Here is an 18,834-nt window from a genome sequence, read left to right as displayed (position 1 = left end):
CCAATTCAAATTTTGTAGAGCAGAAGTATCATCCCTCATTGCCTCAGTAATCCTTTTGTAAGATTTATCTAACAGTCAGATAAGATTATACAAAAATTTAACTTAGGTCTGAGGAAAAAAAATGCTGGTACATCAAAATGTCAGGGTAACCGATAACATTGAGGATAGTAAAGCTTTCCCTCATAGTAACATATGAAAACTGAAAACCCTTCACTTTCCAAAGTAGATTTATTGTATAAAAGCTTTGGGCAGAAGTCAGGTATGATTCAAACACTAATTTTTGTGAAAATCCTGTTTTAAAAACTGTAGCGTTAATTCTGTTAGTGGTCTAAAATGCTGACTTCTTATAAGTACCTGTACTGTTTGTGAAGTGATTCAGAACTGAAAAATTTCTTAATAATTCTAAGCAGGTTTATTTAGTCAAAAGTTAAATTTGCTTTATAGTTTTATATTAGGAGGGAATGCTAGCTTAAACAAATTATGATGCATGCAAATTAGATAACTCAGAGAATTAAAATCTCTTCAGAGAGTTATAAGAAAACATTTTAATATTTTGTTTAGTTGACCATGCTCAATAGTAAAATAGTAGGGAATACAGTTCTAGTTAATTTTTAGAACTCTTATTTCAGAATTTATTTTCTTTTGGAGTACTTAAAAGAGTGAATACTCCAATTCAGGTTATATTGAAATCAATAAATGTGTTACTTTCATGTATTAAGAGAGTAAGTCATCTTCTCTTTATTCATCTGTATTTGTTTCTGTTTACTAGATTTGTTTTGCTTTTGTTCTGTTTTGTTTTGTTCTTCTAGATCTAAGTAATTTTTTTTTTAGCACCACAAAAATTCCGTTAAAATATGACACATGCAGAAAACAATATCAAGTCCTTATCTGTGTATGAACATCTCTATGAGCAGAACACATAATACAAAACTTTTATTGAAAAGTGCAACGTGGAAGGAAAGCTGAATTACTTATTACACCACCTAACACAGCCAAACAATTCTTTGGAACAGTTTGCTTAGTTTGTAGGCAGAAGCAGTGTCAGTATTTCCTTCTCTGCATTTACTTTAGGTAGGAGAGATTATTCACAAAAACTCTAAGCAGTGCTAAAAAGGAAGTTGGAATTGCAGAGCTAGTAAACTGTGGATTAATTTGCTTGCAGGGAACTACAGTCTGACTCTGCTTGGAAGAGTAACATCTCACTTTATCTTACTTTATCACAAGATTTATGGCACCTTTAAGCTGAAAAAAAGTTTCTTGAAAAAAAAAAAAAAAAAAAAGATGTGGTGGTCATGATCAAAGCACTGTCCTTGTGATTAATAGTTCTGTGTTTTACGTTCAGTTTTGTGCAGGCTTGAAGAAGGCAGGTAGTAGTTCCCTGCTTCAGATTTCTCATCAATCAAAATGGATATTTTCCTACTTCATTTCTTTATTATGAGGAAAAAATATTGCTTATAGGGCCTTTACAAAATGTGGGTCCATAGTACCCGAGAGAAATTTAAAATAGTAATATCCAGGATCTACACACACTTCAAATATTAATATTCTTCACTGTGTTCCAATCACTGCTTTGTGGTTGGTCCATGGTTTTCTTTGGTCTTCAAGATATTTCACTTGTATGACACATACAAGTGTCGTGTGAGTATCTGTGAGTAGCTCTAAATATAGATGAACTTCGCAGCTGGAATTTAGTTATATTTCATTTATATAAGTAATTATATGAATAATGTTGCCCTTTTAAAACTGCATTTTTTGAGTAGGCTTCTCACTACAAGAAGGATATCAAGGTGCTTCCTAAGTTTGGATTGTGTCCAAAGAAAGGCAATGATGCTAGTGAAAGGTCTAGAAAACAAGTCTTATGAGGAGAGCTGGTGTTGTTTAGCCTGGAGAAAAGGAGGCTCAGAGGAGATCTTATTACAATTACCTTGAAGGCAGGAGATCTCTACAATTACCTTAAAGGAGACTATAGCAAGGTGGGGGTTGGTTTCTCTTCCCAAGCAACAAGTGATAAGGCAAGAGGAAACAGCCTTAAGTTGTTCCAGGGGAGGTTTATGTTGGATATTAGAATAAACTTCTTCACTCAAAGGGTTGTGAAATATTGGAACAGCCTTCCCAGGGACATAGTTGAATCACCATCCCTGGAGGTCTTAAAAAATAAAAAAGTAGATGTAGAGCTTAGTGAGATGTTAATGGTGGATTTGGCAGTGCTAGGTTAAAGATTGAACTAGATGCTCTTGGAGTTCTTTTCCAAATTACATGTTTCAACCTGTGAAATTATGAAAAAAAAATAAAAATAAAAAGAAGAGCTTGAAAAATATGTATAAAACTAGTTCCCTTCTGTGTATTACCAGATACTTATCATTTTCCAGTTTTCCATAATATTTTTACAGAAAAGTGGTATAACTTTAATATAGTGAGGAAAAAACAGGTGACCTACCAGCAGAGAAATGTTTCTTTAATGAATATGCTCTTTAATTATATTCTTGTTCTGCTGTATGCTCAAGATTGTAAAATTGCTGAAGAGAAGAGTAAGTAATTGAATAGCAATTTAAGTGTGAATTTATTAAATCAATTAGATTTACAAAAGTAATTTGAGACACAGTACTGCTATATTGTGCACACCAAGTATATAAAAATTTAAAATAGATGCTTGTAAGTGTAGTATAGTTTCTAATGGGAATTTGTCTTGGTTATAATAGTAAAAATGATTGATTCTACATGTCTTGCAAAGCTTATTCAGTAAGTTTTTCTAATCCTAATAGCACCTCAGAGGTAGGCCATATAATTTGAGACTGCTGGGGAATCTCTAGATGCACTAAAAGATTTCATAAACAGATGAAAATTTATAGCAGGAATTCAAATATTTCTGTGCTTTCTTCACCTCAATCCTAAAAATATCTACTGTATTAACTAATTTGATAGCTAGTAATTTCTGTATGATTTGACCTTCCATGTACATTATGTTAAAGTTTTCTAATGTACTACGAAATATTTTAAGTGGTACCTTAGAAAGTTAAAGCAAAATGATTTTGTGCAATTTGGTGAGTTTATGTACACTAAGTAGCCAACTGGAAGGAGAGAAAATGGTTATGAGGACTTACATGGCCAATAGCTGCTTTAGTTTATCTGAAAAGATGAATTCTTACCATGGTGTCTTGTGGATTATATGAGTTTGAGAAAAGTTGGTATCAAAAAATTCAAGGATTGAGGATGAGGTGTTGCTGCCTATTCATTTGTTATCCCTCCCACCTTACAAATAATGAGAGAGAGGATATCTGTTCAAGCTTTTCTTAGTGTGATAAAAGAAGATGTAATAGGTGCAGACCTTATTATCCCTTAACAAAAGCAGAACCTTATGATGTAGTCATCCTTGTTGCTCTGATTTTATGACAATCTCCTTCCTCCTCTGTCTTCCACAAAATATCTGTGATTCTTCAGGCAACATTTCCTATCCCATGAGACTGTTTTATTGTTTGTTACCTGGACATACACAGGACTTTGAAATACAATTTCATTCTCTACTTTTTTTTTTTTTTTTTTTTTTTTTTTTCCCCTCTCTGCTTTCAAATGTCCTTGACATCTGATAATTAAAGCTACAGTCACTATTGTTATATTACTTCTTCTCTCTCTCACTTTACCTCCAACAAGTTGCTTGGATATTTAAGTTCCCCTCTCTCACCTCTGGTCTTTAGAGACTGTGTGTTTTAATTTTCCACAGCTCTCCTTAGCCATCTGCAATCAGGAAGTTTTCAGTCTAAGTAGAAGAGTAGCAGTTTTGATTAATCTTTATTATTATTATAAGAATTTGTTACTGATTACTCCAGTGTGTATAAAGTCAATGTGGGGGCTACATATTCATATTAGCAGCAAAATAGTTAATTTTGCTCTCCGTTAGTTTTGGACAGCAAAATTAAGTTTATTGTTTGCTAGAGTATACATTTGTATTCCATCGATAAACAATGATGTATCATAGAGATCAAAACAGACCAAATGAATGTGTTTGAGATTAACTAGATAGATTGACCATTTATTTAACTGAAAATGGGTTTAAAAAAAAAAATATTTTAAAAGTACAAAAGGAAGTAGGTGAAACAGTATTCAAGGGATGCACAGTTAATTTTGTCCACAGAGGGTGGTCTCAGAATATTAGTATAGGACAATCCATTTAATATGCGTTTTAAGGCAATAAAAGAGAAGTGCCTGTAGACTACCACTATCTGTATTAGCTTGCATACTTTTTCTATGGCCACTTTGGGTATTAGGCAGTCATTTATGGAAATAAAGTAATAAAAACCCTGGTCTTAAAATATTAGTGTTCAATGAAGTAGGAAATATCCTGAAAATCAGATCCCTATTTATGTAAGTTATAAAACATTTGAGAAGCTAATGAAATAAAGTAAACTTGAATTGGGTTGCTTTATTCAGATTCCTGTATATTCTGAATTTGTAACAACACTCCCCCACTCCCCACTCCCCCCCCCTCAAAAAAAAAAATAAATATATATATATATATATATAAATAAGGGGGGGAGGATAATGGAAAACTGTTATAACTAAATTCTACATATCTAATTAGTTGTTGCAACAACCAGTAAAAAAGAAAAGTGAGTGATCTCCCTGTCCTTATCTCAACCCTTCAGCCCTTCATATTTTCTCGCCCTTTTTCTCTGAGGGGGACTAAGAGAGTGACTGTGGTGGAATTCAGCTGTCCAGCAAGGTAAAACTACCACAGTCCTTTCTGACAACCAATGTAGGGCACAAGGAATTTCAGATAAGAATGGTAATTGAGAGAACTAATGGACAAAATATGGACTGGATATTTTGTAAGAATATAATAGTTGTGAAAAATGTACAATGAAATAATGATTGTGAAGAACATGTGTTGTAGTACTGTGGTGAAGGGATGAGGGATAGAATGTGTCTAAGTTGTCCACTTTATCAGTGTTGTGATGATATTTGCTTTGGTATAGGGATTTTTTTTATTTTTTTTTTAACATAAGTTACTTTTGTGAAGATTGTGATGATACTGATGTAAGAGTATATTTTAATGATAATTCTTAATAAACATTTCACAGAGGTGAGGGGTGTATTGGGTTTAAGGATTGGCAAGGATTTGGTACTGGGGAGGCTGCAGGGGTGGCCCCTGTGAGTAGAGCCCAGCAGCTACCCTGTGGCAGATCAGAGCTAGCTCCAAAAGGACCCACCGCTGGTCAGAGCTGAGCCAGTGAGTGATGCCAGTTGGGCCTCTGGAAGAACAGATTTAAGAAAGAGGGAAAACAACAACAACAACAACAACAAACACTGCTGCACAACAGCAGCTGGGAGAGACTGCCCTGCAGACCCCAAGGTCAGTGCAGAAGGAGGGCAGAAGGTGCTCCAGGCACAGAGCAGAAGTTCCCCTGCAGCCTGTGGAGAGGCCCCTGGTGGAGCAGGATGTCCCCCTGCAGCCCATGCATCCCACAGAGGAGCAGTCTGTGGAAAGTTCATGTAGGATCAGCTTGGGAAGGGCAGCATCCCGTGGGAGCGACCCCATGTGGAGCAGGGGCAGAGAGTGACCAAGAAGGAGAGGCAGAGATGAAGAGTTAGGGACTGACTGCAGCCCCTGTTCCCTGTTCCCTTGCACCACCTGGGGAGATGATGTAGAAGAGGGTATATGGACATGAAAGTTGGGTTTAGTTTATTTCTAGTTACTCACTGTTCTGGTCTGCTAGTGATAGGCAATAAATTATATAAATCTCAATATGTTGAAACTGTTTAGTCCATAATGGTAATTGATGAGAGATCTCCCTGTCTTTATCTCAGCCTTCGAGCCCTTTCAATCACATTTTCTCCTGCTCTTCCTTTGATGAGTGGGATTGAGAGAGTGGCTATGGTGGAGTTTTGTTGCCCAGCAGGGTAAAACCACCATAGCATGCTACACACACTCCAGCTTCTGACCATTTATAATTACTTGCATAAAGCAGTTGCACACCTCACTGAACAAACAGTTATTTACTATAGCATACAAGCCCTTTAAATGCCCTTATTTCTCTTGGTTTGTGAGGAAAGAACACACAACATGTAGGAATCAACCAAAGAACACTGAAAGCTTAAGTAGTCACTACTGCAGATTCTTGCTCTAAGGAGTCTACTTTAATGATTCAGTAGTATATGTTCTTCTGTGAAGTAGACAATTAACTTTAGAGCAATTTTGTCAACTCTTTGAGATAATACATCTGTTGGCAGTTGGTGTAAAGTAAATGATGTCTTGTGGAAAACATCCCAGAAAGTGACAAATAATAGAGACCATCAGGAAAAAGTAAAGATTTATGAACTCACAAGAAGCTGGAGTGTAGTGAAGGTTTGGGGACTTTATTCAGTTTCTTTAAGGTCTTCCCCCCACCCCCCACTCCCTTTCTCTCTGCATTAAAGTCTGGCAGCATTGTAATTCAGGGAGAGTAAATTTGATGGAGAAGATATCCATTACATTTTCACCTATAGATAGAAGTGTCGCAGATGCTAAAAAATGTTTTCTTCTGATGTAATGTGACCAGATGTGACCAATAGCTTATAAAATAATGCATTTTAGGTGTGGGCTCCTAGTCTTAGCAGATAGAGTGTGAATTCTAGGGCTGATACATCATGGAGTCAAGCAGATATTCTCATGAAGACTGATACTATTGTCTGTATACACAAAATATTTAATAGCAGGTCTTTAAATTAAAATCACCCTGGTGGCATGCTTGAAGGCAGGGAGGTATCACTGTTTGTGTGGTAGTACTGAAGCTACAATTAACAACTCTGACACTATTTAAACAGGTCTAGCAGATCAATTCCAGAAATAAAGTCAAGACAGACTGCACAGCTCTCAGGAGGATCACAAACAAGATATTTCACTTCTACTGACCATGCTGTTTGTGGCTGAAGTCTTACTGAGAGCAGTGTCAGGCCATAGCAGTTGTGGTAACATGCACAGGGATCCTGAGGAAAATGTGGGAGATTACACCAGTGTGTTGTGGTGTAAAAATGCATCAGCAGAACCATTTCAAGAAATAGATTGTTTTAGTATTTCTCCCAGAGATTGCCTGATATCTTGGGGTCTCCAAAGAGCTATGGAATACATTTAAAAAAAAAAAAAAAAAAAAAAAAGGAAAAAAGGAAAAAAGGAATTAGAGTTACAATTAGAGTTACAGTTAGTTGTCACTAAGAAAATTGTCATTTAATAAATGGCTTAGAACAACTTAGTTCCATCTAATCGGCATTGTTTTCCTTATACTGAAGGTATACTGGACTGGTAAATTTTGAATTTAGAAAATAATAACAATAATTAGAGAACAGTTTAGAATTTAGATGATTAAGGTGAAGTCCTCCTAAATCCAAGAAGAATTCTGACAGTAAAAAAAGTAAATAAAAAAAAAAATTGACAGTAAAAAAGGGGGGAGGGAGGAGAAGAATTAAGCACTGGTAATATGAAATAGCAGTATAATTCTGGTTTATAGAGGTAACTAAAAATTAATTATAAGAGTTTACTCTCTGATGGAGACAATGGTTTTATACCTTAGTTAAGAAAACACACAGGGTTGTACAGCCTTGGTCTTCTGAATATAGGCCAGTAATGGAGCAGTTAGCTGAAAAGAGTATTTGGTAAAGCCATTTACAATGTTACACCATAATAACACTATTTCTCAGTTACTTGTAACTGAACAGAAATAGTCATTTTCTCCTTCTGCCTGCCTGCCTGCAAATTCTCTGCCTGCATGACTGAAGCTTAGGCTTCAAATGTAACTTTGGATACAAATAATGAAACTCATTTCACTTAATTTTGCAGAATGGGCTATTTTAGGATGCAGTTCATTTCATCCAAAAGTAGATGTGTCTCTGAAAATTTGTTTTCCAAGAAGACATGCATGCAACATAAACATATCGGATAACCTATGAGTGTGCAAAGTCTAGAAATGACTTGTTAACTCAAATTAGAGGCTCAAAAAATTTCATTCAGTTCACTCATTAAAAATGTCATTCTGATGTATTGTTGACCATTTGGAAACTAAACAAACTGAAAATCACAGTAATAAATGATTGAGATAGGAATTATGAAGCACTTATTTTATCTAATTACTGATGTGTTTTGGATTTTCAATACTAAGAAAATATAGTACAGCAGTAAATAATAATTTTTCTTTGCAGCTGATAGCCAAATGTCTTCACATTTCAGTCAAATTTAATTTTATTTATGTTCTAAGTTGTTCAGGAAAATGATTTTTTGCTGTTTTCTCTTACTAGAGTGTAATGAGTGCACTGTATTCTAATGTTACCAAGCACCAATTTGACACGTTACATTAGCTTTTGTTCCTAAGTCTTTTCCCTCTTTTAAAAGTTGGTTTCATGCCCTAACTTTACATACCAAAGATATAAAATAAGCCCTGTTGTCATTTTCCTACCTACCCTGATTTTATCATTTCTATCTAAATGCTAATTTTACCATAAGAGAGATAACCTATTTCCTCATCATACATATGCAACACTGGGGGGGGACACAACAAACCATGCACAGGATTGGTGGAAAAGCGTGAGATAGCAGTGATAGCTCGATAGTTTGGTAATCCTTCTACTGAAAGGACTATTCTTTCTTAGTCAATGTCTGAAACAAGAGAATCACCACTTTGTGACCTTCAAAAATTTACACTTTCTGTAAATATTTCACAGTTGTTTATCTATCTATCTATCTATCTATCTTAAATCCAATTCTCTTTCAAGTAATCTTCAAATATGGATCAGCCATTATACAGTGCGTTTATGCCTGTACTAGGAATGCCTATGTACTGGGAAATCTATTAATGCATTATTTTTTTTTTCCCCAACAGTAGTCAGATTTCTCATCATAACTCTGAAAAAGTCCTTGGGGTGTTAGTTGTGTTTTTTGTTTTTGTTGCTGTTTTTTTTTTTTTTCCTCTGTTCTTATTTAATGGGTACTCCAAAATCTGCAGCATACTTACAGCAAACTGAAAAAGGAATAACAAGAGAGAATCAAGAAAAAGCAGCAGAACTGATGGGCAAAAAAAAAAGAAGTAAAATAGCATGAAACTGGAGTTAAAATACTGAGAATTCATGTGGGTGACTTAGGGAGATAAACATGACAAGTTCAGGTAGGTCAAAATAGAGGTGACTACTAGTACAGTATTTTGTCAGTACAGTATTGTCATACTAGCATATGAAAAAGTAATATTGTTAATTTTGCAAAATGTTATATTTGTTGGAAATGAATCAAGACTTATACTCTAGATCTAGACAAGGATCAGACTAATCCATTGTTTATAGTATTCTTCCTTAAGAATTTTCTGTCTTCTACATAGAAACATATGTGTTTTCCTGTTTGTCTGTGTGTCTATGTATATAATTCCAATTTCTTTTCAATTTTCATAAAATAGTGTGATGGTAAAATGTTAATACATGTTTTTAAATGTAATTAGCTAAGTTTCAACAGTCCTCTTAGTATAATTAAAAGAAGTTGATTCATGTTCATGTCGCAGAATGATTTAATTTGAAGGGGACAGAAGGAGTTATGAATTTAAATTTTTAATGGGAAGTGAATTAAATTAAAGTTTGGTATATAGAAAACAGTATTGAGTAGAAGTGATACACCTTTGTTAATTAAATATAATTAACAATTGTTAATTAAACACTGTTAATTAAATATAATTAACAATCTCTCTAAATACAGATTTAAGATCCTCATGAATATTTAATTTTATACTTTGCTCAAAAGAGACATTATGAGAAGGAGAGATTCATCTTTGCCTTTAAAACTGTATGCGCAAAGGTGTCCATTCTTCCTTCTGTTCTGTTTGTCTTCTTTTACTGAAAATATTCTGACTTCAAAAGTCACCCACCAATCTCTGTTTAAAGATTTATTTTTTTTTCCCTGAGTAAAATATTCATAGTTCGTGAAAACAGCTGTCCTGCAGAATCACTGAAAAGTGGTTGGACTAGCTTTTTATCACACTTTATTCTGAGGATCACCTTTCCTGTAGGAGTGCATGGAAGTTGTATATTCTTCCTCTTCTGAATTCATGCGAAGAAAGAGGTAAATTACTAGCTATGTTTTAAACCTATTAAAATCCTCTCTGTAATCATGGTCATATGATCTGGTGATACAGTGGCAAGAAGAGCTCTTCCTATTGTTCACCTTTTAATGTTTCTTTTGTATAGGAAATAAAATTTGTATAACAAATAAATTTGTAAGAATAAATATTTTCTTACCAACCAATATGACCCTAGTAAGATAACACATGTTATAACTCAAGCAAAGATGGACTAAACAAGTACTTCCCTTGTGCTGAGGAATAAATGTTTTTTTCCTTTCTAGCTTTTGCTAGAAAGCTTTTATTTCTTGTGGTTGGCTTTCTGAAGGTCGATTACACCCAAAGACCAGAACCAAGCAAACAGATCTTAAAGAAAAGACAGCAAGAGTTGTGTTAGTAGGAGAATATGGGATGGTAGTTCTAGTTGTTTGTTTGTTTGTTTGTTTTTTTGCTTGTATGCTTTGTTTTGTTCTAAATTCAAACTCTTGCCTGTTTGAAAGCTTTAGTTTTCCCTCTTTAACTGGAAGAACTGAATTTTTTATCATAGCATGCACAGTCATCATCTTCCTTAGTCTTAATCTGAACTCTACTTCTGCTTTAACAGATGAACAAGGGCTTGCTTGTAGGTTGGCTGCATACGTAGAACTGCTCAAAACTTTACCTACCACAGACTCCAACGTATTTGAAAATCTGTGTAACATCTCAATATAGGCACAGCATCCTAACAGTTCTAATTAAATGTCCTGATTAAAAGGACAAGAGGTAGTGTGCACAAAATGAAATGCAGACAATTCCATTTAAAAATGAGAAAACTTTTTTTTTTTTTTCTCTCTCCATGAGGATGGTCAAACATTGGCACAGGTTGCCCAGACACAATGTGGAGTCTCCATCCTCTGAGAAATTTAAAACCTAACTGGACAAGAAATTGAGCCATCTGCTGTGACCCTGTTCTGAGCAAGTGGGTTGATCTAAACGAGTTTTCTTCAAAGTGGGGTGCATGCACTATAATAAGTAAAATAAATAAATAAATAAATTCTGCAGTAATGGAGTAATATCTTTCCTTTAAACACTTCTTATTTGAAAGGAGAGAGAGGTACCTTGTATTTTTGGAGAAGTTAACATGTTAATACTTATATTCTTTTCCCTAATGCAACAGTTTAAAAATTATTTAGCAAAAGCATGAAGATCCTCTATTCAGTTTAAAATTGTGCAGTGGGAATAAAATAAGACTAAATGCTAAAACAGTTTTCTTCAGATAGCACTTAACTATGGTATGTTCACTGCACAAACCTGTACTGCAGGCAATGTGTCTTTAATGTACCACAAAAGCTGTTTGTTGTTTTCTCTGTTCCATTGCCAGGAAATTGTCCTGTGTACTTGGGTGAAAAGTACAATCTGATTATTTGTATTCTCAGACTCATAGGAAAATGGAAACTCCTGTCTTCTGACTCTGCTATTTTTTATGTTGTTATATGATCCATATTCTTTTCCACTGGATCTCTTAGATGTTATATAGCTGTAGTCTAGCCTAGCAGGTTTCAAAAGGATATTTGACATGAAGTTAATACTCAATCTGATTTATACAGATTAATGCAGCAATCTGAGGTGCTGTAAGATTTTCTCATTATTTTATGTGCTATTCAGTATATGAGTCATTGGAATATCAAGGCTCTTCAGGGGTAAGGATGATCCCGAATACTGTCCTGACTGAGTTGGTAGTAAACTCTCCAATTTCAAGGGTAATGAAATCATAGAATGGTTTGGGTTGGAAGGGACTTTAAAGACCATCTGGTTCCAACCCCCTGCCATGGAGGTTGGAACACCTCCCACTGGATTGGGTTGCCCAGGGCCTCATCTAACCTGGCTTTGAGCACCTCCTAGCATGGGGCATCCACAGCTTCTCTGGGCAACCTATTCCAGTGCCTCGCCACTGTCTGAGTGAAGAATTTCCTCCTAACATCTAATAAAAATCTCCCGTCTTTTAGTTTAAAACCATTCCCCCTTGTCCTGTCAAAGCAAAAAGTTGCTCTCCATCTTTTCTGAAGTTCTCTTTAAGTATTGAAAATCTGCAATAAGGTCACCACAGAGCTTTCTCTTCTTCGGTCTGAACAAGCCCAGCTCTCTCAGTCTTTCTTCATAGGATAGGTGCTCCAGCCCTCTGATCATCTTTGTGACTATCCTCTGGAACTGCCCTAACAGTTCCACATCTGCCTTGTGCTGTAGGCCCTGGACCTGGATGCAGGACTCCAAGTGGGGTCTCGCAAGGGCAGAGCAGAGGGGGACAATCACCTTCCTTGACCTGCTGGCCAAGTTTCTGCTGATGCAGCCCAGGACACAGTTGACCTTCTGGACTGTAGGTACATAATGCTAGCTCATGTCAAGCTTTTCATCTGCCAGAACCCTCAAGGCCTTCTCTGCAGGGCTGCTCTCAATGAGTTCTTCTCCCAGTATGTACTCATGTCCAGGATTTCCCTGACCCCAGTGCAGCACCTTGCACTTGGACTTGTTGAACTTCATTAGGTTCACATGGGCCAACTTCTCAAGCCTGTCCAGGTCCCTTTGGATGACATCCTTCTGTTGTATCAACTGCACCACTCAGCTTAGTGTCATCTGCAAACTTGCTGAGGGTGCACTTGATCCCACTGTCTATGTCACTGATAAAGATATTAAATAGTTCTGGTTCCAAGATGGACCCCTGAGGGACATCTTGGGAACATCATGGGAAGTTGTCACCAGACTCCACTTGGACATAGAGCCATTGACCACCATTCCCTGGGTGTGGCCTTCAGGTTAATTCCTCATCCACTGAATGGTCCAGCTGTCAAATCCATCTCTCTCCAATTTGGAGATCAGGATGTCATGTGGTACCATGTCAAAGGCCTTACAGAAATCCAGGTAGATGACATTGGTCAGTCTTCCCTTGTCAACTGATGCAGTCACTCTGTCATCGTCATAGAAGGCCACCAGATTGATTAGGCATGATTTTTACCCTTGGTGAAGCCATGCTGGCTGTCTCAAATCATCTTTTTGTCTTGTGCCTTGATGTTACTTCCAGGAGGATCAGTTCCATGATTTTCTCAGGCACTTTTCCCAGGTGATGCTCACTGGTTTGTAATTCCCCAGCTTTCTTTTCAGTCCTTTTTAAAAACAGGAGTGAGGTTTTCATTTTTTCAGTCACCAAGGATTTCACCTGACTGCTATTACTTTTCAAACATGATGGAAAGAGGCTTGGCAACTCCATCATCCAGTTCCCTCAGAATACTGGGATGCATATCATCAAGTCGGCTGACACGAGCAAGTCCAGGAGGTTCATGAAGCACCTAGATGATAACTTCTTGGTACAGGTGCTAACGGAGCCAACTAGGAAAGGTGCCCTCCTAGACCTGTTGCTAGAAAACAGAGAGGGTCTGGTGGGAGATGTGGTGATTGGTGGCTGCCTCGGTCATAGCGACCATGAAGTGGTTGAGTTCAAAATTTATGGTGACAGAAGGAAAAGTGCCACCAAAACCTCATCCCTAGATATGGGGAAAGCGGACTTCAGGCTGCTCAGGGAACTAGTCAGTAAGGTCCCCTGGGAAACTGCTCTTGAAGGCCTCGATGTCCACCAGTGCTGGTCACTCTTTAAGCGATGCCTCCTTGAAGCACAAGATAAGGCAATTCCAAAATATCGCAAGTCAGGCAGGCGGGGCAGGAGGCCGGCGTGGCTGACCAGGAATGTTCTAATGGAGATTAGGCGGAAACAGAGAGTGTTTCGCTACTGGAAGGAGGGCCAGGCGTCATGGAAAGAATACAGGGATGCTGTTCGTGTTTGTAGGGAGAAAGTTCGAGTGGCCAAAGCACAGCTAGAGTTGAAGCTGGCTGTGTCTGTGAGAGAAAATAAAAAGGGTTTTTTTAGATATGTAAATGGAAAAAGGAGAACTAAAGAATACATAGGGCCGCTCCTTGATAGGGAAGGTCTCCTCACAGACGATGACGTAGGCAAAGCAGAGACGCTTAACGCCTTCTTTGCCTCTGTCTTCAATGCCGATGATGGGCTTCGGGACCCAGGGTGCCCTGAGCTGGAGGACCGGGACGGTGGGGATGACAAACTCCCAACTGACCCTGAACGTGTGCGGGATTTGCTACTCCACCTGGATCCCTACAAGTCCATGGGTCCGGATGGGATTCATCCCCGGGTGCTGAAAGAGCTGGCGGATGTCATCGCGGAACCTCTATCAATTATTTTTCAACGATCCTGGGAATTTGGAGAGGTCCCGGTAGACTGGAAGCTGGCAAATGTTGTGCCGATTTTCAAGAAGGGTCAGAAAGAAGACCCTAGCAATTACAGGCCTGTCAGTCTCACGTCAGTGCCCGGTAAAATCATGGAGAAGTTGGTTCTCGGACTTATTGAGGCGCACCTGGGGGACAAAGCAGTCATTGGTCCCAGCCAGCATGGGTTTGTGAAGGGTAGGTCCTGCCTAACTAACCTGATTTCCTTTTATGATAAGATCACCGGTATGGTGGACCAAGGGAAACCAGCTGATGTGATTTTTTTGGACTTCAGCAAGGCTTTTGACACGGTTTCCCATAGGATCCTACTGGACAAAATGTCCACCATACAGCTAAATAAAAACATCATACGATGGGTGAGCAATTGGCTAACGGGCAGGGCCCAAAGGGTTATGGTAAATGGGGCTGTGTCAGGCTGGCGGGCGGTCACCAGTGGGGTCCCTCAAGGCTCCATTTTAGGGCCGGTACTTTTCAATATTTTTATAAACAATCTGGATGTAGGAATAGAAGGTATTTTGAGCAAGTTTGCTGATGACACCAAACTTGGAGGAGTTGTGGACTCGAATGAGGGTGGAAAGGCCTTGCAGAGGGATCTGGATAGGTTGGAGAGCTGGGCGATCACCAACCGCATGAAGTTCAATAAGAGCAAGTGCCGGGTCCTGCACCTGGGACGGGGAAACCCTGGCTGCATGTACAGACTGGGCGATGAGATGCTGGAGAGCAGCCTAGAAGAGAGGGATCTGGGGGTCGTGGTAGACAGCAAGTTGAATATGAGCCAGCAGTGTGCCCTGGCAGCCAGGAGGGCCAATCGTGTCCTGGGGTGCATCAAGCACGGCATCGCTAGTAGGTCAAGGGAGGTGATTGTCCCGCTCTACTCTGCACTGGTGCGGCCTCACCTCGAGTACTGTGTGCAGTTCTGGGCACCACAGTATAAAAAGGACATGAAACTGTTGGAAAGTGTCCAGAGGAGGGCTACGAAGATGGTGAAAGGCCTGGAGGGGAAGACGTACGAGGAACGGCTGAGGTCACTGGGCCTGTTCAGCCTGGAGAAGAGGAGGCTGAGGGGGGACCTCATCACAGTCTACAACTTCCTCGTAAGGGGTTGTCAAGAGGCAGGAGACCTTTTCTCCATTAACACTAGTGACAGGACCCGCGGGAACGGGGTTAAGCTGAGGCAGGGGAAATTTAGGCTGGACGTCAGGAGGGGGTTCTTCACAGAGAGGGTGGTTGCACACTGGAACAGGCTCCCCAGGGAAGTGGTCACTGCACCGAGCCTGTCTGAATTTAAGAAAAGATTGGACTGTGAACTTAGGCACATGGTCTGAACTTTTGGGTAGACCTGTGCGGTGTCAAGAGTTGGACTTGATGATCCTTATGGGTCCCTTCCAACTCAGGATATTCTATGATTCTATGATTCTAAGTCCTATAGACTTGTATCTATTTAGTTTCTTCAGGTGGTCTCGAACCTGCTTGTCACTCACAGAGGCACTTTGCTCCACCAGCCCTCACCTATAGATTCAGGGAAACAAAAGATGTGGGAAGACTGACTTCCAGTAAAGACTGAGGCAAAGAAGTTGTTGAGTACCTCAACGTTCTCCCTGTCTGTCATTACCACTTCTCCCTTCTCATTTATCAGAGGTAGTACAATCTCCTTGGCCTTTCTTTTCTGACCAGTGTGCCTGTAGAACCTCTTGTTATTCTTCACATCTTTTGCCAAGTTCAGTTCCATCTGTGCCTTGGCTTTCCTGATTACATCCATCCGTGGGTATCCCTGTACTCTTTCCAGGCCACATGTCCCTGCTTCCACTGCCTGTGCATTTCCTTCTTAGACATCAGTTTGACCAGCAGGTCCTTTCTCAGCCATGCCAGTCTCCTGCCTTCCATGTTTGGTTTCTTATACAGGGGGATGGAGAGTTATTGCACTCTTAGAAAAGCGTCTTTAAAGAGTTGCTAGCACTGTTCAGCATTTTTGTCCCTAAGGGCAGTGTTCGAGGGGATGTCATCCACTAAGTCTATAGACAGCTGGAAGTTCATTCTTTGGAAGTTAAGGGTCCTGACTTTGCTCTTTGCTAGGCCCATATTCCTCAAGATCACAAACTCAGCCAGGGCATGGTCACTGCATTTGGGGTTCATTTTGTCTTTTGATTTATTGTTCTTTCTTAAGTGAAATAATTTTTACAATTTGTCATAAGAATATGTAGTGCCTAATTTTTATATGTACAATTATATGTGTATGCAGCTGTAGATGTTGGTGGACGTAGTAATATTACCTTGTTTCCAATAAAATATCAGTTATCAAAACTCATGATTATAATATCTTCCTGATAGTATCTTCCTCTATAATGTTTCCCCCCCCCCCCACCCCGGTTATAAATTAAGGTTTTACATTAACTTCTTTATGAGTTAGGAAAACTATTTTATTTTCTTTGTGAGAGGTGAGAAAGAGATACTCCTTTAAAGACCTGTACACATTTATACAACTAACCTGTACATGCTGAACAAGGAGTAAGAAATACCAGTTATTTCTAAACAAAAATTTTATTCCCAAAAGCACATTTTGTGGAAATGATTAGAAATAAAGAGAATTTTGTTGAGGGACTCTTTTCTGTCAATAAACAAAATTGGGAAAAAAAAAAAAAAAAAAACACTATTTTATAACAGTTCTTTAGTGTTGCAGGGTACTGTTTCATTTTCTTACTTTCTTCTGTTGCCTTTTGTTCTCATTTGGTGTCCTATAATGCACTGTAGTCTGTTTTCTTGATACATATATAATTGGGGCATTTTATTCATGTAGTCATTTAAAAATGTATTTACATTGTTCCAACAGGTTTTATGTTAACTATTTTGTGTTTTCAGTAACAAAACAAACAAACAAACAAAAAAGGAATGAAAATATCAAGAGAAATATGTACAGCGTGTTATATTTCCTGACAGTGACATGCAATTAAGGATGCAGTGAGATTTGTGCTTTACAGACATCGCTGAACTGATTTAAGTCTTTCAAAGATATAAATATACCTCCTAAGCATCATCTTTACAGAGTTTAATCTCACTGAAGAATGGCACTCTTGATGCTTAATTTGAAAACTGGCAGATAGAATGGTTGGGAAAAAAGAAGATAAAAGTATCAGAGTTAGTGTAGGATTTATGAACTAAGAAGCATCAGGACAAGAGCAATAAAGCTATGGTTGAAAAATGAGATCCTCTAAGATCTTGCTTTAGTGATCTTAGATGAACAAAATGATGTGGTCTTCTATGGACAGTTAGGAGCAGCCTCAGATTCACAGGACCCAATTCTCAAAAGGGACTTGAGCCACCCTGACATCAGTTGGAATGATGGTACAGCAATCCATGATGTTCCTGGGGAGTATCAGTGACAAATTCCCAACCCAGAATAGAGGAGCCAATGAGGAGAGGTGGACCTCTGCTGAACTTCATACTCACCAACAAACAAGGGCTTATTGTGGATATAACATCAAATGTTACCTTGACTGCAGTGACCCAGAGATGGCAGAGTTCAGTATCCTAAGAAGAGGGAAGACAAAAACCAAGATCCAAAAACTGGATTGCAGGACAGCAGACTTTGGCTTCTTCAAAGATCCATTTGGAAGAGTCCCATGGGATAAGGCACTGGAGGCAATAGGCAGCCAAGAAAGCTATTTCATACTCTTATCATCTTTTTCAAACTCAAGAGGGGTATATTCAAACAAAGAGGAAGTCAGGCAAAAATGCCAGGAGCACAGCATAGAACAAAGTGCTTCTAACTGAATTCAAACACAAGAAGGAAATATACAGAAGGTAGAAGAAGGGGCAAGTAACTTGGGAGGAATATAGTGACATTGCCTGACCATGAAAAGATGCAGTTAGGAAAGCAAAAGCACAAACGAAATTGAATCTTGCAAGGGATATCAAAAGCAACAAGCAGGGCTCCTCTAAATATGTAGGTAACAAAAGGAAAACTAGCAAGAACGTGGGCCTGCTTCTGAATGGGGCGGAGGACCTGGTGATGCAGGACATGGAGAAGGCAACGCATTAGGGTGATTTTATTTGGTGATGGAGCACTGGCACAGGTTGTCCAGAAAGGTTGTGGAGTCTCCTTCCTTGGAGATACTCAAAAGCCATCTGGACATGGTACTGGGTAGCTGGCTGTTTCTACACCTGCTTCTGCAGGGTGCTTGGACAAAATGACCTCCAGAGGTCTCAAAACCTCAGCCGTTCTGTGATTCTGTGAAGGCAAACTCTAAGTCAACTAGAACCAGGGCCAGAACAGTTGTTAGTATTACTATTTTATTATTATTATTATTTTTTACAGAGTCCTTGAGTACTTCACAAGGACTCATCTGGAGAGGATCAGCTGGGAGGAATGAAGAGATGCACTACAAAGAAGTCACAGTTGTGAAGTTTAATTTTGTGGATATAATGCATTTCTTAAATTAGCTTCTAAGCTAAATGTCCTCAGAAGGGCAAAACAGAAAGAGGGAAAGAGCAGTTTTATCCAATTGGT

The 18,834-nt window shown here is 38.6% G+C and overlaps 1 protein-coding gene across 8 annotated transcripts in view; it reads left to right on the top strand.

Moving 5' to 3' along the window:
- Nucleotides 1–18,834, top strand: part of CCDC102B (coiled-coil domain containing 102B) — a 175,017-nt gene that overhangs the window by 87,361 nt on the left and 68,822 nt on the right. Inside the window, exon 6 of one of the 8 annotated variants that reach the window (XM_082754661.1) lies at nt 17,187–18,109. The exons of the other annotated variants lie outside the window; for them this stretch is intronic. Within the exon in view, the coding sequence (XP_082610787.1) occupies nt 17,187–17,189 (3 nt within the window). The 3' untranslated portion in view covers nt 17,190–18,109. Of the gene's footprint in view, nt 1–17,186; nt 18,110–18,834 lie in introns of those variants that run through there. 8 annotated transcript variants of the gene reach the window in all.

This window comes from Aythya marila, assembly GCF_965140915.1.
Source record: "Aythya marila genome assembly, chromosome: 2".
NCBI classification, from domain to species: domain Eukaryota; kingdom Metazoa; phylum Chordata; class Aves; order Anseriformes; family Anatidae; genus Aythya; species Aythya marila.
The sequence above is the reverse complement of the archived record's forward strand: the minus strand, read 5'-3'. Positions and strand labels throughout refer to the sequence as shown.